The sequence below is a fragment of the Bolinopsis microptera genome, chromosome 3 (assembly GCF_026151205.1).
Source record: "Bolinopsis microptera isolate Bmic1 chromosome 3, MBARI_Bmic_1.0, whole genome shotgun sequence".
NCBI lineage: Eukaryota > Metazoa > Ctenophora > Tentaculata > Lobata > Bolinopsidae > Bolinopsis > Bolinopsis microptera.
In genome coordinates this window covers 5277106-5300690 of record NC_087074.1, presented here as the reverse complement: position 1 = coordinate 5300690, position 23585 = coordinate 5277106, and the positions used below count along the sequence as shown (strand labels likewise).

The 23585-nt window shown below is 40.2% G+C and overlaps 1 protein-coding gene across 4 annotated transcripts in view; it reads left to right on the top strand.

The window, feature by feature from the left end:
- Positions 1 to 23585, top strand: part of LOC134813502 (protein dopey-1-like) — a 38424-nt gene that overhangs the window by 2288 nt on the left and 12551 nt on the right. For all 4 annotated transcript variants that reach the window (XM_063821309.1, XM_063821308.1, XM_063821307.1 and 1 more), the window contains 7 exons: positions 867 to 1013; positions 1378 to 1489; positions 1663 to 1807; positions 10892 to 11021; positions 11491 to 11632; positions 11779 to 12042; positions 12157 to 12366. In XM_063821309.1, the coding sequence (XP_063677379.1) occupies positions 867 to 1013; positions 1378 to 1489; positions 1663 to 1807; positions 10892 to 11021; positions 11491 to 11632; positions 11779 to 12042; positions 12157 to 12366 (1150 nt within the window). The remainder of the gene's footprint in view (positions 1 to 866; positions 1014 to 1377; positions 1490 to 1662; positions 1808 to 10891; positions 11022 to 11490; positions 11633 to 11778; positions 12043 to 12156; positions 12367 to 23585) is intronic.

Here is a 23585-nt window from a genome sequence, read left to right as displayed (position 1 = left end):
AACAATTTGAACTGCAAATCTCAGTAGAGTCACATGATAGGTTTAGTGGGTTAAGATAAATTGTGATCACGTACACTGGGAGGTTCATATTTTCAAAATTTGATTGAATAATTAGCGAGGTGTGCTTATCCATTGCTCCTTAGCGGGGGGATCAGGTACTAAGCTATGTACCTGACGTCGACCACCCCAACGTCACGTACGGTACTAAGTGTATGATCCCCCTGTCCTTAGATCCATTAACCACCAAAACAAATTTTAAGCTCCTACTCGACCATCTTATTTCTCTCTCGGTTACAGTCAACAGTTTCTGGCCACCCACAGTAAGTGGGAAGCCTTCTTGCCGTGCCCACAGAGTGCAACTCCTGCTAGCTACACGCCAGGACTCCCAAAGTATATACATAATCATAAACAAATAAATTCGTTATTAAGGGGGCCGGGGGGGGGTCTTCATCAAAATTCTCTCGAAATTGATTTTATAGTTGTTTCTAATAGAGGGGGGTGATATCTATCAGCTGCTTTTGGTCCAATGGAAAAATATTGTTCCTAGCCGAAATTATCGCTGGTCAAAGGTCAGCGCTCATGTGTAATTGTATTGCGTGAGCGATTTTCAATCGCGCGTCCTGAAAATCGAGTCTAGAAATCTATCTTCTCCTACATTTTTTTAGCAATCACCCTGAAACTTTCAGGATATGTTTTAGGGATCATTTAGAAGAGAAGTATGGAGCCGAATTTTGAGATAGGCCTCAGAAGATTTTAAATTCGATTTTGAAAATCTTGGACCTCATTTTTTGACGATTTTTCCAGGTCCCCTTAATACATGTACATTAAACCACTACAAAGTCCCAGTAACACATAATATCTCCCAGGTGTCCACCTGAAGACACTGGAGGTGTACGTGATCATCTTCAAGAGGATAGGAATGGAGCGTCTGTCACGTGATCTCTCTATTTACAGTATGGGACTATTCCCCCTGCTCGGACACTCGGCTATGAGTGTCAGACCAAAGCTGTTCGGTATGTTGTGGTATTAATTACTGTGATTGTCTTCTTTTACATGACGTGTCCTTTGAGTACTTTGCCCTAAAAGTTGTAAAAGTTCTAGTTGTTTATTTTAGAGTATTTTCAAAATCTTACTTTGAGCTTGCAATAAGTTTGAGTATTACGATGTACGATGTACATGCGTTATTGCTTTTACAGCGGTAAATTAACTACTAACACGGACCGTCGAGACATTGCTCTTCATTTCTTTATACTTTGACAAAAGCATTTTCTTTCTAGCTAGCTACTTGACTCATTGATAGGTTAGCTATATTTTGATTGCCATGACAACATATTGATGCCATGCTGCCATGACAACATATTATAAAAATGTCCGCAGACATATTTGATACATTCTACATTCCGCTGGGTACTAATCTGGAGCCTTGTCTGCACGGTTTTATACTCTCTCTGTTATCTGGACTTGAAGAGGGCAGTGAACACTTTGAGGCGTACGTTACTTAAATTACTACTTTTTATCTGGCAGTTTTGCTATGATTGATATGAGTATATTATAAATTATTATAATATTATTATGATTGTTGACAACATCGCTAATTGTACCTGTGCCTTGTAGAACCAAATATTAAGAATTGATTACCTGATTAGTAAGTTGTTGTTTCAGCGTCACAACACTGCTGGGTAAGGTAAAACAGGTGACCGACAGAACACTATTCTACGGATGCTTGTGGAGAGCTCTTATCTCTGATCCTAATGTCCGGTACCAGGGTAGTTTCTACGTTCTCAGTCAGATTACCAAACGGAAGAGGGTCAGTTGCTTTACTAATTTGCTTGAGCAGGGGGGGTGGGGGGGTTGAGCCTGGTGGGGGACGTAAGGACGTATGTTCTTGCCCATATCTGGTCCCTTTTTGGCCGAATTATGCCAAATCACGTCAACAAAACCCAGCTCTAATTGTAGCAAGTGGTCTCCTAAACTCGTATCTTCGTATAATACGAATTTGCATACTTGAGCCAGGGGAGGGGGCGTATTTTCTTTTACTTGGAGATTATAGTGGTACCCTTAGAAGGAAGGGGCCGGGGTAAACATTTGCGCCTCTTGCTTATTTTCTGTTTGGGTGAACCAATCCCCTATTAGAAATGATAGTATAATAGTTTACATTAAACAATTTTGTTAATAATACTATAATAAAGGTGTGATATTATAATCAAAAAGTGTAATAAGTAAAATCAATGGAAACTCCTTGAATAGTGAATAATGTTAATGTACATAATATCTAAAAATGTCCCTCGAAAGCAGAAAAAAAATTTTGTTCATCACAGTTTGAGTGTCAAACACAGCGGGAATCGCCAAATGAAGAACCAGTTGAATGTTTTAATGGTCTCCATATCATCAAGGTGTCTGGTGTTCACCGACACTAGCCTTCTCTTGCTGCTTGAATAAAAATTATCTCTGTTTTTTACTGGATGAAAATTTTGAACACTTGAATGATTTTTAACCGGAATGAGTCTAATGATGGAAAATTAAGAGTTATCTTTGGCTTGCATCGTAAGAAAGTTCACAATATTTGTCGTTTTTGTCGGAATGAATCTGCTGATGACGAACTAAGGTTGATTTTCGGCACGAAGAGAAAGAACACTCAGAGCATTTGTACGGGTTTTTGTTGCTGGAATGAGACAACTTATGGGCGACTAAGCTAGATTTTTGGCTTGCACTGTAAAAACATTCGGAACATTTGTATGGTTTTTCGTCAGAATGAGTCCACTGATGGGTGGTTAAACGTTTTTTTGTGCTTGTACTGTAAGAACATTCAGGGCATTTGAAAGGTCTTTCATCAGTATGATTCCACTGATGGGAAATTAACTGTGATTTTCGGCGAGCACTGTAAGAACATTCAGAGCATTTGTACGGTTTTTCATCAACATGAGCCAACCGATGGGAAGTTAACTGCGATTTTTGACTCGTGCTGTAATAACATCGATTGCATTTGTGCGGTTTTTCATCAATATGAGTCCACTGATGGGAAGTTAACTGTGATTTTCGGGGCGCACTGTAAGTACATTGAGAGCATTGGTAACTTTTTCTTATGGGATGAACAGTCTTTAAATCCGGGCGTTTCGCTCCCAGATGTGTCCACTGATGGGGATCTAATTGGGATTTTTGGCCTGTACTGAAGGAACAAAAGCAGCATTTGTACAGTTTTACAGTGGAACTGTAAGGTTGATCGTACAGAATGTTTGATCCTGGAACCGGTGAATTGTTGTTTTCTTGACCAAAAGGACACTCAGGATATTTCGGAAGCTCACCGGTGACTTCTCTTCTTGAGGATTCCTCGCATTCACTTTCCACATTTTTATAGGGTTCCGAATCAGGGATGTTTTGAATTTGTGAAGAAGGAAGAATTTCCTGTACAGTTGAAGTAGATTGATCATGTTGAAATTGCTCGATGAACGATTTCTCGGAAGGAAAGTTCAGCTCATAATATGTAGGAATATCAAAACTGTCCGATGTAACAAGGAGTCCATCTTCTTCTGTTTTGACTTCTATTTTTATGAATTCTGATGATATGACGTTTTCTTCCTGCTTTATTTCGTCTTTAATAACTGCCACCGGCTCATATACACATTCTTCATTCATTGTAGACCTGGTCCTGAAAGTTTAACTATGAGATTATTTATAACTAAGATAGTTATAAGACTGAATAAGTAAGTTACAAAATACTGGTGAAAAATTATGATTCTGCACGACAAGATAGCATTGTATTGAGTTGTTGCTAAGATCGAGGATACATTGAGAAAATGATACGCAAGACATTACTCATTACTGTAGCTAATAAAATGTTTTTGAAGCATATACATAGGTTTTTACCTAAGTCAAACAGACAACGACACCTATTGATGAAGAGCATTCAATGACAATTATATTATCGTTATTATAATATATAATCTAATGATTAAAAACCATACACATGTAAGATACTATAAACTACAGTCACATGACCACAAAATGCTAACATCAATAATTACCCACATGCGCTTTCTAAGGCAAGTGATCGATTAGCGCACACCTGTTCACAGCTTTTTCCACGATAACAGAGTCAGAATCTATTTGAGGGACCACATGCAAAACTGGTATATCTGAACATATACCAATTTTGCGCAGGTAGCTCATAGTCTTCAGGGTGAAAAGGTGCATCTTTGGAATTTTTTTTTGAACAATTTTGAAGAAATTTTTGAAAAAAAGTGAAATTTAATTTTTCCAAAACTGGTATATGTTACAATATACCATTTTAGCTCTTAACAATCATGAAAACAAAATGGTATATCTGCAGATAGACCACCTTCAAGAAACTTATCTTCAATAAAACCGGTATATCTATACACATTTTATAGACTTTAGCCAGCCCAAATGGTATATCTTCAGATATACCATTCTCAGTTAAATTATTTTATTGTTTATAGTATAGAAAAAATGGTATATCGTGAGATATACCAGTTTTGGTACAATTCTAGTTTTAAAAATGGTATATAGACAGATATACCATTTTTTAGAAGTGTTTTTTACACATGATATAGAATCTTTAAATCAGCAAAAATGCATTTATCTCAAAACTATCAAAAACAGATATACCAGTTTTGCATGTGGTCCCTCATTTATAAATTCTTTGATGGTAATTGCATGAGTAAATGTTCTCCAACATGAGCCTTCTGTTGCTACTTCAACCAGACCCATCTCTTTTTGAATATTGTGGTAAATTAAGTGCAATTTTTGGCTCGTTATAATTTAAGAACTTTAGAATGAGTCCGCTTGAGAATGAGTCCGCTGATAGTAAATTATGGAAGATTTTCTCTTTGCACTGTACGAACATTTTGAACATTTGTACGGTTTTTCATCAGTATGAGTTTGCTGATGAGAGTTTAAGTTTGATTTTTGTCTTGCTCTGTACGGACATTGAGAGCATTTATAAGGTTTTTCGTCAGAATGAATCCGCTGATGAAGAATTAGGCTATAATTTTGTCCTGAGGTGTATGGACATTCAGAGCACTTGTACGGTTTTTCTCCGGAATGAGTTCGCCGATGGGAAACTAAGTTTGATTTTTTGCCAGTAGAGAATGGACATTGAGAACATTTGTATGGTCTTTCTCCAGAATGAATCCTGAAATGGGCATATAAGTTCGATTTTCGCCTTCCTCTATACGAACATTTAGAGCACTTGTATGGTTTTTCATCGTTGTGAATCCGCTGATGAGGAACTAAGCAAAGTGTTGTATTATACGAATATTGAGGGTATTTCAATGACTCATCAGCAACTTCTTCTCTTGAAGATGATTTGCCACATTCAGTATCCACATTAAAATAAGCCTCTGACTCACTCTCAGGAATGGTTAGAATCTCTTTCACATTTGAAGTACAGTGATCACGTTTAAATTGCTTGATGAACGATTCCATGGAAGGAAGCTGCAACTCAAATGTAGGACAATCAAAAGTCTCCAATAAAATAGAAAGTTCATCTTCTTCTGTTTTGATCTCTATCTTTATCAGCTCTGCTGATTTACTGTCTTCCTCCAGTTTTATCCTGTTGAAAACTTTGGATCCTGACACATTTTCATTCTCCATTACACTGAAGAGGGTAAGCTGATAAACTAATCAAGAATTGTGCGTTAATTTGTCGGAAAAAGTGCGTGAAGTGCGTCCAATTTTTTAGTGCGTTTAAGTTCGAAAAAGTGCACGTTTTACTTTATGTCACTACTTTATAATTAGAGAAGTAGAAGAATTGCGGCCGCTTTTCTTCTGTGGATGGCCGCTAAATTTCTCAATTCGTGATGGCATATTTTATTAAATTCTCTTTACTGTTTATATAAGCATGTAGTCTCAGATAAGGCGGGGTGACAACATACAGGCCGAGCGCCGCTCAGTTAATTCCATATTGGTTTTGAAAATCGTGTACATTTCTATGCAACCCTATGTTTATTGTTTATGCGACCCGACAGAGAGACGGTAGAGACAGTATTTCGATTTTCGGCTCATACTATGATCACAGTAGTATGAACTATGAAGCGTAAAGAAAAGTAGTTTAAAAATTCCAAAACGAAATGTAATTTCATGGTCACTCCATAGTCCATACTGTCTGATGAAAACGAACGAATAGAAGTCGTCGTACTTGATTAATGATTATTGATATGGAAAAGCTTGATGGCGTAAATCAATAATCAAGCACTCTGTGGGGCCGTGGGGGGGGTGGGCCGGGGGTCATATTTTCTTCCAAGACACAGTTTGTATTTTGGTACTAAGTGGTAGGTCTGCTGCTCTTTTCCCAGAAAAACAGTAAGTACATGGCACTAACAAGTTCGTACAGCTAAAGAGTAGACGGGAGTAGACAGAAGATTATTGTACGTTGTACAATCTGTTTTTAATTAAGCATAGATATCTCAACTGTTTTATTGTTTACATTCAATATCTGATCCTTTTAAAACTAAAAAGTCATGTTTAATGAGCTGTTTACAGCAATTTTGGGTGGGTATCTTATTTTATATACCACGACACAGTTAGTACCGTGATTTCTCAACAGTTAGTACCGCAAAAGGTGGTGGGTGTCTTAATTATTATCCGAAAAAACAGTTAGTACCGCAAAGTGGGTAGTATAGGTTAGTCGATGTCACGTACAGAACTGAGTACCTGAGACGACTTTTATAAAGGCAAAGGAAGAACAGCATGAGATAAATTAAAAACTAAATGTTTCAATTTCGAAAAGTAGCCGATGATCAATCATTGTGTAGCATGGGATAACGGCTACACTCATAATCATGATTATTATTAGGCTCTGTTTCTCCGAAATATCAAGATTATGCACTTCTTTATTAGTTCAGAATTTATGGACAAATATTAGGAATATTATCAAAAGCTAGGTGGAAATAAAATGTCCTTAGGACATTTTTAAAATTCTACCGATGATAATGATCTCACTGAGTAGGGTAGTTCATTCCAAATGTTTTGTCCACAAAACATAAATGCAGCATCTGCTCGTCTGAAATGAGGAGCAGGAGGAACTTTCAACAAATAAAAGTCATCATCTAGTCTAGAACTTCGTCTTCGTACTTCTCTTAGATTGTCCTTGGCCTTGTAAGTACTGAGGGGCTGTGTTATTAAGACGCTTGAAGACCAGAAGTGATATTTTGAACTTAATTCTGAACTGAACTGGTAGAAAGTTACCTTCCTCGGAAATATTATATGACAGGTTTATTAGTGTTTGATATTGACTACTGGCACACGCTGCATGTCCCATTTCGAATGTGTAGTCTATGGATACTGTCTGCTATATATGATAAATAAATAGATTTCAAAAAGGCCAAAAATCATCGGTCTGGTTTTATGCTCAACCATTCTGAATTCTGATCTAAGTAAGTAAAATTAACCATGATAAACTTGCTGCTTGCATATCCGAATTCTGACTTTAATTTGGATGAAAATTGATTGAGAATTAAAAGTCTAGCAGGAATCCGTTTAACCTTAATCGTCTCGCTCCATATATATAGTAAGATACAAATACAATTAAGACACCATCCATAATAAGGTTTAAAAAACGTAATATGTATTGACGTGTACCTGTAGCTGTCAAGTGGTATTGGTAATATTGTGTCAGATTGAATATACATGTATATATATAAATATGTAAAGTAATAACAGTGTACTACTACTATTACTAGTAAAAGAGATCTAAAGAAGGTAAATTTACCTTTGTAATTTACAGGTTCGTAATACCTTAGTATTTATACTAAATATAAGCTACATCTGGTTTTGCAAATATTTCAATAACGATCAGCTGCTCGATCATTATCACCCTCCTTAAATGAGAATTATGATTAAATAATATTGAGAAGAAATTCCACAGGGTGGAAGGTAATGCAAAAATTAGTCTCACGGAAATCAGAAAGATAAAATGGCGTACCACGAACTAGGAAGACTGTACGGAAATAGCAATTTTGTTTGCAATTTTGACTGTACGGGAAAAAATTTGTACGAGACCAATCTATGGAGAAAAGTAAAAGAAAAACTGAAAAACGGGGAGAGCAATATTGTACGAGTAAATTCGATCAAAGAGTTAAAGAATATAGTTTAATGCTATATTCTTCAACTTTACGCCATGAAATACTAAGCATGCATGTCCGAAAGCCATTGCGAGGTAGTCCTGAAAATATTTTTAGAACATTATTTTCTCTCATTTACGGGGGGGGGGGGGGGGGGGGGGGGGGGGGGGACGTAACGTCGACTAAGTGTTATTTTGGAATTTTTCAAAAGACCCATATATATTTATAATTTGTGTAAACATTAGCTGCTACTACGAACCAGTCCCCAATCAATCAACTCTTTGATCTTTATTTATACCAGTTTATATTATCACTATCAGTATCTTGCTGTTATAACTCAATTACTGGGCTCTAAAGTTATCAGGGAAGGAGGGAAGGGTAATTACTTATTACCACCATCTTACCATGCTAGTAATAGGCTATAATATTACTAGGCTGCATTACTAGGCTGCATTACTAGGCTGCATTACTAGGCTGCATTACTAGGCTGCATTACTAGGCTGCATTACTAGGCTGCATTACTAGGCTGCATTACTAGGCTGCATAACGTGCCAAGGAATGTTAAGGGATGGTATTACGATGTAATACAAAGTGAATCATGATCCGAATTCCGACTGGCATGCATTTTCACATTTCTAACATTTGAAATAAAAATGAACATTCATATCTATATTATTATATTTTAAACTTGACGAAATCTCCCCGGTGACAGGGACATAAAAAAAAGCACTGAAAATTGACCAAAAACCGACCCTTCTTTCTGACCAATTTCAGCTCGCAAATGAAGTTGAAATGTTGGCAAGGTTGTAGAAAAAGGACAGGCGTCATAAGTCATAACCAGGACACAACCAGGACATGGTTATGACACCTGACAGGACAGTCAGGTGTCATAACCAGGACACAACCAGGACATGGTTATGACACCTGACAGGACAGTCAGGTGTCATAACCAGGTCATAACCAAGTCACAACTAAAAAGTGGTCACTAGCCGGCTATTCAATAGTAGCCAGTAAGTGGTCACTTGCCGGCTAGTGACCGTTATATATATCGACTTCAAGTGGTAGTATCGCTTTTAAGGATACCAGTTAGTCAACGAAAATGGCGACCAAGATTCTAGAGGTCACGCAAAAAATACGAAACGAAAAGTATAGATACAAACAAGGACTTCTCTCATAACAGAAGGTTAAGGGGGGGGGTTCACCCTGTTTTTTTTGTGAAACTTAGTTTCGAGATAGCAGTTGACCAACAAACTAGGACCGGTGACCAAAATTTTGAGGGGGTCCCGGACCCCAACCGCCAAACGGTGCCTGCGGGGCAGCCACGCCCATATTTGATCCAAATTAGGCCCAATTTAGCCAAATACCCCGAACATGCCCAAAACCCAGATTTTAGGTGCTCTACTTGTAGCTAGTGTTCCCCTGAACTCGTATATGAATTTTCATCAAGATTGGACAAAAAATGACTGAGTTATGAGCCAAAAACCATATGACCATATTTGGGCATACGCACCAAATTTGATCGATTTTGGCCCATAAATTGGTCAAATATCAATATTTTTGAATGAAACCAACTTTATATGGAAGATAAGCCTATACTACAGATTCTCTATGATTATCAGCTCAATATCTATCTAATTTGCCGGGCATTTTTCAGAATTTGGCCGCCAAATTTTTTTAAAGGCCTAACTCAAAATTCCATATTAAAACTTAAGGTCGAAATGCGATTCTACGTTGATTCTGAAAATTTCATGTAAAAATATTGAAACCCTATTGAGTTCTATTGTTTTGAACGAAATCAGTTTCGCAAATATCGCGAACTGAGATATGGGCGATTTTGTTCATTTTTTGCGATTAATTGAACACAGAATCCACAGTTAGATAGATATTGAGCTGATAATCATAGAGAATCTGTAGTATAGGCTTATCTTCCATATAAAGTTGGTTTCATTCAAAAATATTGATATTTGACCAATTTATGGGCCAAAATCGATCAAATTTGGTGCGTATGCCCAAATATGGTCATATGGTTTTTGGCTCATAACTCAGTCATTTTTTGTCCAATCTTGATGAAAATTCATATACGAGTTCAGGGAACCACTAGCTACAAGTAGAGCACCTAAAATCTGGGTTTTGGGCATGTTCAGGGTATTTGGCTAAATTGGGCCTAATTTGGACCAAATATGGGCGTGGCTGCCCCGCGGGCACCGTTTGGCGGTTGGGGTCCGGGACCCCCTCAAAAGTTCGGTCACCGGTCCTAGTTTGTTGGTCAACTGCTATCTCGAAACCAAGTTTCACAAAAAATTCAGGGTGAACCCCCAGCCTTAAGGACGTGTCACCTATATAAAACCTCATACTGAATATAACCTCAACAAGTATGAGCAATGATAATTATATTATCGATCGAATTACATCAGATACGCGTACGGGATTTTGGGTTTACATCAACTATGAACCTCTAATCAAAATTGAAAATTCCTAATCATAAATGTTCTGATAATTTAATAATTTAGTTCAAGACCACAGTCGGGAAACCATCTTCCTGTTTAATAATTTTCGTCTGCACTGTTCGAAACGTGATTATATAAATATAAGTGATTTATATTTATATGATCCCTCTCCTGCAATTGCTAACTGATAATATACCTTCCCCGACTAGCCCGGGAGATTTCACTGAATATATAATATCCACTTGATATTATAACGCTTTTAAATATACCGCGGACTTATCCTTCCCCCAAACTCTGCGGTAAATCGGGGTTTTACTGTATTATATATTAAGTTAACCTAATAAAACTATTGCTTGTGTTCAGGTTGGACAGGCGATATTAGGGGACAACAGAGAGACTCTAATAAAGGCACTGTGTCTGGGTCTCCAGGACTCCAACACTCTCACTCAGAGGAACTTCCTCGACTTCGTGCTCTTCGCTTGTCCCCTTAATAGTAATTACTTTATTAGACCTGTCTTCGCTTGTCCCCTTAATAGTAATTACTTTATTAGACCTGTCTTCGCTTGTCCCCTTAATAGTAATTACTTTATTAGACCTTTTAATCTAAAAGTGGAACAAATTCTTTATGTTATACACCTGTTTTAAACATTTACATCCCATACATAATACTCAATAAATGTAATAGATTTGTTACAATAAGTTTAAAACTTATTATTGTTAAACTTACTATTCGAACTTCTTTACGTGTTAATCAGAGAACGCATTGACTAACTATTTGTTAGTTAGTAATTGTATTTTATAATAATAACTCTCCTCCCCCAGCTCGAGAATTCAGCAGGTCTGATATCCTGAAGTTACCTGATTACCTGGTTACATGGTTACCTGGTAACCTGGTTACCTGGTTACCTGGTTACCTGGTTACCTGGTTACCTGGTTTTATATTAATAACTCTCCTCCCCCAGCTCGAGAATTCAGCAGGTGTGATATCCTGAAGTTACTGCGCGCTGCGCTGTGTGTTCTGCTGCGGCGCGACATGTCCCTCAACAGACGTGTGTATAACTGGCTCGAGGGCCACGGCGCTGAGGAGGCTAATGAGACTAAGAGGTTATTAGCTGATTAGCTGGTTAATTTAGGAGATTTATTGCGAGATATTCAGTTTTAAGAGCAATATTTATGGCTGGGGTGGCACAGATTTTAACTTTGTTTAAACAGCCTTTTAGTTCAGACATTACATTGTCCCAAAATTTCAGGATTTCTATGACTAGCTTGGAACTGACCAACATAATGGAAGAAGTGGACGGAGTTAAGGGGATCCCCCCAGACAAGGTCTCAGAGGACAGTTTCCAAACGACGTGCGACCTAACACCTAAACCCACTAGAAAGACATTAGATGGTGAGGTGGGGGAGGAGGTGGTGACTAATGGCGGGGTCTATGTGGTGAAACCCTCTGCTCCCCTGCCTGAGTCAGATCAGGATAGTGGGCCCTCTGCTCCTCACCCTGACTCCAGTGACAGGTGGGTTAGAATAGAGTATGGAACGAACTAAAGTTGTTAAGAAATCAAGATAACACGATATCGTGTATAGTGAGGTCACACCTAGAGTTAACAACTTGACCCATCTCTCTACAGGGAAGAAGGAAGCTCAGAAGGGTTAGAAGACAGAGTTTATGAGAAGATATTCGAATTCGACACAGAAGACACCATCACCCCCGTCTCCACAGACCAGTCAGTAATGTCACCTCTTGTAGGTGAGGTGGATACTGATGGGGTGATGCTGAAAAGACAGGACTCTTCTTTTACTGCTGAGCAGCTAGAAGCTGTCAGGGCTAAGTTTTACAGGTATGTATTTTGGGGGTTTTATAGGTTTTTCAGAATGTTTTATAGTACTGTCCTCCTCTTATCACTAACACTGTCCTCCTCTTATCACTAACACTGTCCTCCTCTTATCACTAACACTGTCCTCCTCTTATCACTAACACTGTCCTCCTCTTATCACTAACACTGTCCTCCTCTTATCACTAACACTGTCCTCCTCTTATCACAAACACTGTCCTCCTCTTATCACTAACACTGTTCTCCTCTTATCACTAACACTGTCCTCCTCTTATCACTAACACTGTTCTCCTCTTATCACTAACACTGTCCTCCTCTTATCACTAACACTGTCCTCCTCTTATCACTAACACCGTCCTCCTCTTATCACTAACACTGTCCTCCTCTTATCACTAACACTGTCCTCCTCTTATCACTAACACTGTCCTCCTCTTATCACTAACACTGTCCTCCTCTTATCACTAACACTGTCCTCCTCTTATCACTAACACTGTCCTCCTCTTATCACTAACACTATCCCCCTCTTATCACTAACACTGTCCTCCTCTTATCACTAACACTGTCCTCCTCTTATCACTAACACTGTCATCTTCTTATCAATAACACTGTTCTCCTCTTATCACTAACACTGTCCTCCTCTTATCACTAACACTGTCATCTTCTTATCAATAACACTGTTCTCCTCTTATCACTAACACTGTCTTCCTCTTATCACTAACACTGTCCTCCTCTTATCACTAACACTGTCATCTTCTTATCAATAACACTGTCCTCCTCTTATCACTAATACTGTCCTCCTCTTATCACTAACACTGTCCTCCTCTTATCACTAACACTGTCCTCCTCTTATCTCTAACACTGTCCTCCTCTTATCACTAACACTGTCCTCCTCTTATCACTAATACTGTCCTCCTCTTATCACTAACACTGTCCTCCTCTAATCACTAACACTGTCCTCCTCTTATCACTAACACTGTCCTCCTCTTATCACTAACACTGTCCTCCTCTTATCACTAACACTGTCCTCCTCTTATCACTAACACTGTCCTCCTCTTATCACTAACACTGTCCTCCTCTTATCACTAACACTGTCATCTTCTTATCAATAACACTGTCCTCCTCTTATCACTAATACTGTCCTCCTCTTATCACTAACACTGTCCTCCTCTTATCACTAACACTGTCATCTTCTTATCAATAACACTGTCCTCCTCTTATCACTAACACTGTTCTCCTCTTATCACTAACACTGTCCTCCTCTTATCACTAACACTGTCCTCCTCTTATCACTAACACTGTCCTCCTCTTATCACTAACACTGTCCTCCTCTTATCACTAATACTGTTCTCCTCTTATCACTAACACTGTCCCCCTCTTATCACTAACACTGTCCTCCTCTTATCTCTAACACTGTCCTCCTCTTATCACTAACACTGTCCTCCTCTTATCACTAACACTGTCCTCCTCTTATCACTAACACTGTCCTCCTCTTATCACTAACACTGTCCTCCTCTTATCACTAACACTGTCCTCCTCTTATCACTAACACTGTCCTCCTCTTATCACTAACACTATCCTCCTGTTATCACTAACACTGTCCTCCTCTTATCACTAACACTGTCCTCCTCTTATCACTAACACTGTCCTCCTCTTATCACTAACAATGTTCTCCTCTTATCACTAACACCGTCCTCCTCTTATCACTAACACTGTCCTCCTCTTATCACTAACACTGTCCTCCTCTTATCACTAACACTGTCCTCCTCTTATCACTAACACTGTCCTCCTCTTATCACTAACACTGTCCTCCTCTTATCACTAACACTGTCCTCCTTTTATCACTAACACTGTCCTCCTCTTATCACTAACACTGTTCTCCTCTTATCACTAACACTGTCCTCCTCTTATCACTAACACTGTCCTCCTCTTATCACTAACACTGTCCCCCTCTTATCACTAACACTGTCCCCTCTTATCACTAACACTGTCCTCCTCTTATCACTAACACTGTCCTCCTCTTATCACTAACACTGTTCTCCTCTTATCACTAACACTGTCCCCCTCTTATCACTAACACTGTCCTCCTCTTATCACTAACACTGTCCTCCTCTTATCACTAACACTGTCCTCCTGTTATCACTAACACTGTCCTCCTCTTATCACTAACACCGTCCTCCTCTTATCACTAACACTGTTCTCCTCTTATCACTAACACTGTCCTCCTCTTATCACTAACACTGTCATCTTCTTATCACTAACACTGTCCTCCTCTTATCACTAACACTGTCCTCCTCTTATCACTAACACTGTCCTCCTCTTATCACTAACACTGTCCTCCTCTTATCAATAACACTGTCCTCCTCTTATCACTAACACTGTTCTCCTCTTATCACTAACACTGTCCTCCTCTTATCTCTAACACTGTCCTCCTCTTATCACTAACACTGTCCTCCTCTTATCACTAACACTGTCCTCCTCTTATCTCTAACACTGTCCTCCTCTTATAACTAACACTGTCCTCCTCTTATCACTAACACTGTCCTCCTCTTATCACTAACACTGTTCTCCTCTTATCACTAACACTGTCCTCCTCTTATCTCTAACACTGTCCTCCTCTTATAACTAACACTGTCCTCCTCTTATCACTAACACTGTCCTCCTCTTATCACTAACACTGTCCTCCTCTTATCACTAACACTGTCCTCCTGTTATCACTAACACTGTTCTCCTCTTATCGCTAACACTGTCCTCCTCTTATCAATGACACTGTCCTCCTCTTATCACTAACACTGTCCTCCTCTTATCACTAACACTGTCCTCCTCTTATCACTAACACTGTTCTCCTCTTATCACTAACACTGTTCTCCTCTTATCACTAACACTGTCCTCCTCTTATCACTAACACTGTTCTCCTCTTATCACTAACACTGTCCTCCTCTTATCACAAACACTGTCCTCCTCTTATCACTAACACTGTTCTCCTCTTATCACTAACACTGTTCTCCTCTTATCACTAACACTGTCCTCCTCATATCACTAACACTCTCCTCCTCTTATCACTAACACTGTTCTCCTCTTATCACTAACACTGTCCTCCTCTTATCACTAACACTGTCCTCCTCTTATCACTAACACTGTCCTCCTCTTATCACTAACACTGTCCTCCTGTTATCACTAACACTGTTCTCCTCTTATCACTAACACTGTCCTCCTCTTATCACTAACATTGTTCTCCTCTTATCACTAACACTGTCCTCCTCTTATCACTAACACTGTCCTCCTCTTATCACTAACACTGTTCTCCTCTTATCACTAACACTGTCCTCCTCTTATCACTAACACTGTCCTCCTCTTATCACTAACACTGTCCTCCTCTTATCACTAACACTGTCCTCCTGTTATCACTAACACTGTCCTCCTCTTATCACTAACACTGTTCTCCTCTTATCACTAACACTGTTCTCCTCTTATCACTAACACTGTCCTCCTCTTATCACTAACACTGTCCTCCTCTTATCACTAACACTGTCCTCCTCTTATCTCTAACACTGTCCTCCTCTTATCACTAACACTGTCCTCCTCTTATCACTAACACTGTCCTCCTCTTATCACTAACACCGTCCTCCTCTTATCACTAACACTGTCCCCCTCTTATCACTAACACTGTTCTCCTCTTATCACTAACACTGTCCTCCTCTTATCACTAACACTGTCCTCCTCTTATCACTAACACTGTCCTCCTCTTATCACTAACACTGTCCTCCTCTTATCTCTAACACTGTCCTCCTCTTATCACTAACACTGTCCTCCTCTTATCACTAACATTGTCCTCCTCTTGTCACTAACACTGTTCTCCTCTTATCTCTAACACTGTCCTCCTCTTATCACTAACACTGTCCTCCTCTTATCACTAACACTGTTCTCCTCTTATCTCTAACACTGTCCTCCTCTTATCACTAACACTGTCCTCCTCTTATCACTAACACTGTCCTCCTCTTATCACTAACACTGTCCTTCTCTTATCACTAACACTGTCCTCCTCTTATCACTAACACTGTCATCTTCTTATCACTAACACTGTCCTCCTCTTATCACTAACACTGTCCTCCTCTTATCACTAACACTGTTCTCCTCTTATCACTAACACTGTCCCCCTCTTATCACTAACACTGTCCTCCTCTTATCTCTAACACTGTCCTCCTCTTATCACTAACACTGTCCTCATCTTATCACTAACACTGTCCTCCTCTTATCACTAACACTGTCCTCCTCTTATCACTAACACTGTCCTCCTCTTATCACTAACACTGTCCTCCTCTTATCACTAACACTGTCCTCCTCTTATCACTAACACTGTTCTCCTCTTATCACTAACACCGTCCTCCTCTTATCACTAACACTGTCCTCCTCTTATCACTAACACTGTCCTCCTCTTATCACTAACACTGTCCTCCTCTTATCACTAACACTGTCCTCCTCTTATCACTAACACTGTCCTCCTCTTATCACTAACACTGTCCTCCTTTTATCACTAACACTGTCCTCCTCTTATCACTAACACTGTTCTCCTCTTATCACTAACACTGTCCTCCTCTTATCACTAACACTGTCCTCCTCTTATCACTAACACTGTCCCCCTCTTATCACTAACACTGTCCCCCTCTTATCACTAACACTGTCCTCCTCTTATCACTAACACTGTCCTCCTCTTATCACTAACACTGTTCTCCTCTTATCACTAACACTGTCCCCCTCTTATCACTAACACTGTCCTCCTCTTATCACTAACACTGTCCTCCTCTTATCACTAACACTGTCCTCCTCTTATCACTAACACTGTCCCCCTCTTATCACTAACACTGTCCCCCTCTTATCACTAACACTGTCCTCCTCTTATCACTAACACTGTCCTCCTCTTATCACTAACACTGTCCTCCTCTTATCACTAACACTGTCCTCCTCTTATCACTAACACTGTCCTCCTGTTATCACTAACACTGTCCTCCTCTTATCACTAACACCGTCCTCCTCTTATCACTAACACTGTTCTCCTCTTATCACTAACACTGTCCTCCTCTTATCACTAACACTGTCATCTTCTTATCACTAACACTGTCCTCCTCTTATCACTAACACTGTCCTCCTGTTATCACTAACACTGTCCTCCTCTTATCACTAACACTGTCCTCCTCTTATCAATAACACTGTCCTCCTCTTATCACTAACACTGTTCTCCTCTTATCACTAACACTGTCCTCCTCTTATCTCTAACACTGTCCTCCTCTTATCACTAACACTGTCCTCCTCTTATCACTAACACTGTCCTCCTCTTATCTCTAACACTGTCCTCCTCTTATAACTAACACTGTCCTCTTATCACTAACACTGTCCTCCTCTTATCACTAACACTGTCCCCCTCTTATCACTAACACTGTCCCCCTCTTATCACTAACACTGTCCTCCTCTTATCACTAACACTGTCCTCCTCTTATCACTAACACTGTTCTCCTCTTATCACTAACACTGTCCCCCTCTTATCACTAACACTGTTCTCCTCTTATCACTAACACTGTCCTCCTCTTATCACTAACACTGTCCTCCTCTTATCACTAACACTGTCCCCCTCTTATCACTAACACTGTCCCCCTCTTATCACTAACACTGTCCTCCTCTTATCACTAACACTGTCCTCCTCTTATCACTAACACTGTCCTCCTCTTATCACTAACACTGTCCTCCTCTTATCACTAACACTGTCCTCCTGTTATCACTAACACTGTCCTCCTCTTATCACTAACACCTTCCTCCTCTTATCACTAACACTGTTCTCCTCTTATCACTAACACTGTCCTCCTCTTATCACTAACACTGTCATCTTCTTATCACTAACACTGTCCTCCTCTTATCACTAACACTGTCCTCCTGTTATCACTAACACTGTCCTCCTCTTATAACTAACACTGTCCTCCTCTTATCACTAACACTGTCCTCCTCTTATCACTAACACTGTCCTCCTCTTATCACTAACACTGTCCTCCTGTTATCACTAACACTGTTCTCCTCTTATCGCTAACACTGTCCTCCTCTTATCAATGACACTGTCCTCCTCTTATCACTAACACTGTCCTCCTCTTATCACTAACACTGTCCTCCTCTTATCACTAACACTGTTCTCCTCTTATCACTAACACTGTTCTCCTCTTATCACTAACACTGTCCTCCTCTTATCACTAACACTGTTCTCCTCTTATCACTAACACTGTCCTCCTCTTATCACAAACACTGTCCTCCTCTTATCACTAACACTGTTCTCCTCTTATCACTAACACTGTTCTCCTCTTATCACTAACACTGTCCTCCTCATATCACTAACACTCTCCTCCTCTTATCACTAACACTGTTCTCCTCTTATCACTAACACTGTCCTCCTCTTATCACTAACACTGTCCTCCTCTTATCACTAACACTGTCCTCCTCTTATCACTAACACTGTCCTCCTGTTATCACTAACACTGTTCTCCTCTTATCACTAACACTGTCCTCCTCTTATCACTAACATTGTTCTCCTCTTATCACTAACACTGTCCTCCTCTTATCACTAACACTGTCCTCCTCTTATCACTAACACTGTTCTCCTCTTATCACTAACACTGTCCTCCTCTTATCACTAACACTGTCCTCCTCTTATCACTAACACTGTCCTCCTCTTATCACTAACACTGTCCTCCTGTTATCACTAACACTGTCCTCCTCTTATCACTAACACTGTTCTCCTCTTATCACTAACACTGTTCTCCTCTTATCACTAACACTGTCCTCCTCTTATCACTAACACTGTCCTCCTCTTATCACTAACACTGTCCTCCTCTTATCTCTAACACTGTCCTCCTCTTATCACTAACACTGTCCTCCTCTTATCACTAACACTGTCCTCCTCTTATCACTAACACCGTCCTCCTCTTATCACTAACACTGTCCCCCTCTTATCACTAACACTGTTCTCCTCTTATCACTAACACCGTCCTCCTCTTATCACTAACACTGTCCTCCTCTTATCACTAACACTGTCCTCCTCTTATCACTAACACTGTCCTCCTCTTATCTCTAACACTGTCCTCCTCTTATCACTAACACTGTCCTCCTCTTATCACTAACATTGTCCTCCTCTTGTCACTAACACTGTTCTCCTCTTATCTCTAACACTGTCCTCCTCTTATCACTAACACTGTCCTCCTCTTATCACTAACACTGTTCTCCTCTTATCTCTAACACTGTCCTCCTCTTATCACTAACACTGTCCTCCTCTTATCACTAACACTGTCCTCCTCTTATCACTAACACTGTCCTTCTCTTATCACTAACACTGTCCTCCTCTTATCACTAACACTGTCATCTTCTTATCACTAACACTGTCCTCCTCTTATCACTAACACTGTCCTCCTCTTATCACTAACACTGTTCTCCTCTTATCACTAACACTGTCCCCCTCTTATCACTAACACTGTCCTCCTCTTATCTCTAACACTGTCCTCCTCTTATCACTAACACTGTCCTCCTCTTATCACTAACACTGTCCTCCTCTTATCACTAACACTGTCCTCCTCTTATCACTAACACTGTCCTCCTCTTATCACTAACACTGTCCTCCTCTTATCACTAACACTGTCCTCCTCTTATCACTAACACTATCCTCCTGTTATCACTAACACTGTCCTCCTCTTATCACTAACACTGTCCTCCTCTTATCACTAACACTGTCCTCCTCTTATCACTAACACTGTTCTCCTCTTATCACTAACACCGTCCTCCTCTTATCACTAACACTGTCCTCCTCTTATCACTAACACTGTCCTCCTCTTATCACTAACACTGTCCTCCTCTTATCACTAACACTGTCCTCCTCTTATCACTAACACTGTCCTCCTCTTATCACTAACACTGTCCTCCTTTTATCACTAACACTGTCCTCCTCTTATCACTAACACTGTTCTCCTCTTATCACTAACACTGTCCTCCTCTTATCACTAACACTGTCCTCCTCTTATCACTAACACTGTCCCCCTCTTATCACTAACACTGTCCTCCTCTTATCACTAACACTATCCTCCTGTTATCACTAACACTGTCCTCCTCTTATCACTAACACTGTCCTCCTCTTATCACTAACACTGTCCTCCTCTTATCACTAACACTGTTCTCCTCTTATCACTAACACCGTCCTCCTCTTATCACTAACACTGTCCTCCTCTTATCACTAACACTGTCCTCCTCTTATCACTAACACTGTCCTCCTCTTATCACTAACACTGTCCTCCTCTTATCACTAACACTGTCCTCCTCTTATCACTAACACTGTCCTCCTTTTATCACTAACACTGTCCTCCTCTTATCACTAACACTGTTCTCCTCTTATCACTAACACTGTCCTCCTCTTATCACTAACACTGTCCTCCTCTTATCACTAACACTGTCCCCCTCTTATCACTAACACTGTCCCCCTCTTATCACTAACACTGTCCTCCTCTTATCACTAACACTGTCCTCCTCTTATCACTAACACTGTTCTCCTCTTATCACTAACACTGTCCTCCTCTTATCACTAACACTGTCCTCCTCTTATCACTAACACTGTCCTCCTCTTATCACTAACACTGTTCTCCTCTTATCACTAACACCGTCCTCCTCTTATCACTAACACTGTCCTCCTCTTATCACTAACACTGTCCTCCTCTTATCACTAACACTGTCCTCCTCTTATCACTAACACTGTCCTCCTCTTATCACTAACACTGTCCTCCTCTTATCACTAACACTGTCCTCCTCTTATCACTAACACTGTCCTCCTCTTATCACTAACACTGTCCTCCTCTTATCACTAACACTGTCCTCCTCTTATCACTAACACTGTCCTCCTCTTATCACTAACACTGTCCTCCTCTTATCACTAACACTGTTCTCCTCTTATCACTAACACTGTCCTCCTCTTATCACTAACACTGTCCTCCTCTTATCACTAACACTGTCCCCCTCTTATCACTAACACTGTCCCCCTCTTATCACTAACACTGTCCTCCTCTTATCACTAACACTGTCCTCCTCTTATCACTAACACTGTTCTCCTCTTATCACTAACACTGTCCCCCTCTTATCACTAACACTGTCCTCCTCTTATCACTAACACTGTCCTCCTCTTATCACTAACACTGTCCTCCTCTTATCACTAACACTGTCCCCCTCTTATCACTAACACTGTCCCCCTCTTATCACTAACACTGTCCTCCTCTTATCACTAACACTGTCCTCCTCTTATCACTAACACTGTCCTCCTCTTATCACTAACACTGTCCTCCTGTTATCACTAACACTGTCCTCCTCTTATCACTAACACCGTCCTCCTCTTATCACTAACACTGTTCTCCTCTTATCACTAACACTGTCCTCCTCTTATCACTAACACTGTCCTCCTCTTATCACTAACACTGTCCTCCTGTTATCACTAACACTGTCCTCCTCTTATCACTAACACCGTCCTCCTCTTATCACTAACACCGTCCTCCTCTTATCACTAACACCGTCCTCCTCTTATCACTAACACTGTCCTCCTCTTATCACTAACACTGTCCTCCTCTTATCACTAACACTGTCCTCCTCTTATCACTAACACTGTCCTCCTCTTATCACTAACACTGTCCTCCTCTTATCACTAACACTGTCCTCCTGTTATCACTAACACTGTCCTCCTGTTATCACTAACACTGTCCTCCTCTTATCACTAACACCGTCCTCCTCTTATCACTAACACTGTTCTCCTCTTATCACTAACACTGTCCTCCTCTTATCACTAACACTGTCCTCCTCTTATCACTAACACTGTCCTCCTCTTATCACTAACACTGTCCTCCTGTTATCACTAACACTGTCCTCCTCTTATCACTAACACCGTCCTCCTCTTATCACTAACACTGTTCTCCTCTTATCACTAACACTGTCCTCCTCTTATCACTAACACTGTCATCTTCTTATCACTAACACTGTCCTCCTCTTATCACTAACACTGTCCTCCTGTTATCACTAACACTGTCCTCCTCTTATCACTAACACTGTCCTCCTCTTATCAATAACACTGTCCTCCTCTTATCACTAACACTGTTCTCCTCTTATCACTAACACTGTCCTCCTCTTATCTCTAACACTGTCCTCCTCTTATCACTAACACTGTCCTCCTCTTATCACTAACACTGTCCTCCTCTTATCTCTAACACTGTCCTCCTCTTATAACTAACACTGTCCTCTTATCACTAACACTGTCCTCCTCTTATCACTAACACTGTCCCCCTCTTATCACTAACACTGTCCCCCTCTTATCACTAACACTGTCCTCCTCTTATCACTAACACTGTCCTCCTCTTATCACTAACACTGTTCTCCTCTTATCACTAACACTGTCCCCCTCTTATCACTAACACTGTTCTCCTCTTATCACTAACACTGTCCTCCTCTTATCACTAACACTGTCCTCCTCTTATCACTAACACTGTCCCCCTCTTATCACTAACACTGTCCCCCTCTTATCACTAACACTGTCCTCCTCTTATCACTAACACTGTCCTCCTCTTATCACTAACACTGTCCTCCTCTTATCACTAACACTGTCCTCCTCTTATCACTAACACTGTCCTCCTGTTATCACTAACACTGTCCTCCTCTTATCACTAACACCGTCCTCCTCTTATCACTAACACTGTTCTCCTCTTATCACTAACACTGTCCTCCTCTTATCACTAACACTGTCATCTTCTTATCACTAACACTGTCCTCCTCTTATCACTAACACTGTCCTCCTGTTATCACTAACACTGTCCTCCTCTTATCACTAACACTGTCCTCCTCTTATCAATAACACTGTCCTCCTCTTATCACTAACACTGTTCTCCTCTTATCACTAACACTGTCCTCCTCTTATCTCTAACACTGTCCTCCTCTTATCACTAACACTGTCCTCCTCTTATCACTAACACTGTCCTCCTCTTATCTCTAACACTGTCCTCCTCTTATAACTAACACTGTCCTCTTATCACTAACACTGTCCTCCTCTTATCACTAACACTGTTCTCCTCTTATCACTAACACTGTCCTCCTCTTATCTCTAACACTGTCCTCCTCTTATAACTAACACTGTCCTCCTCTTATCACTAACACTGTCCTCCTCTTATCACTAACACTGT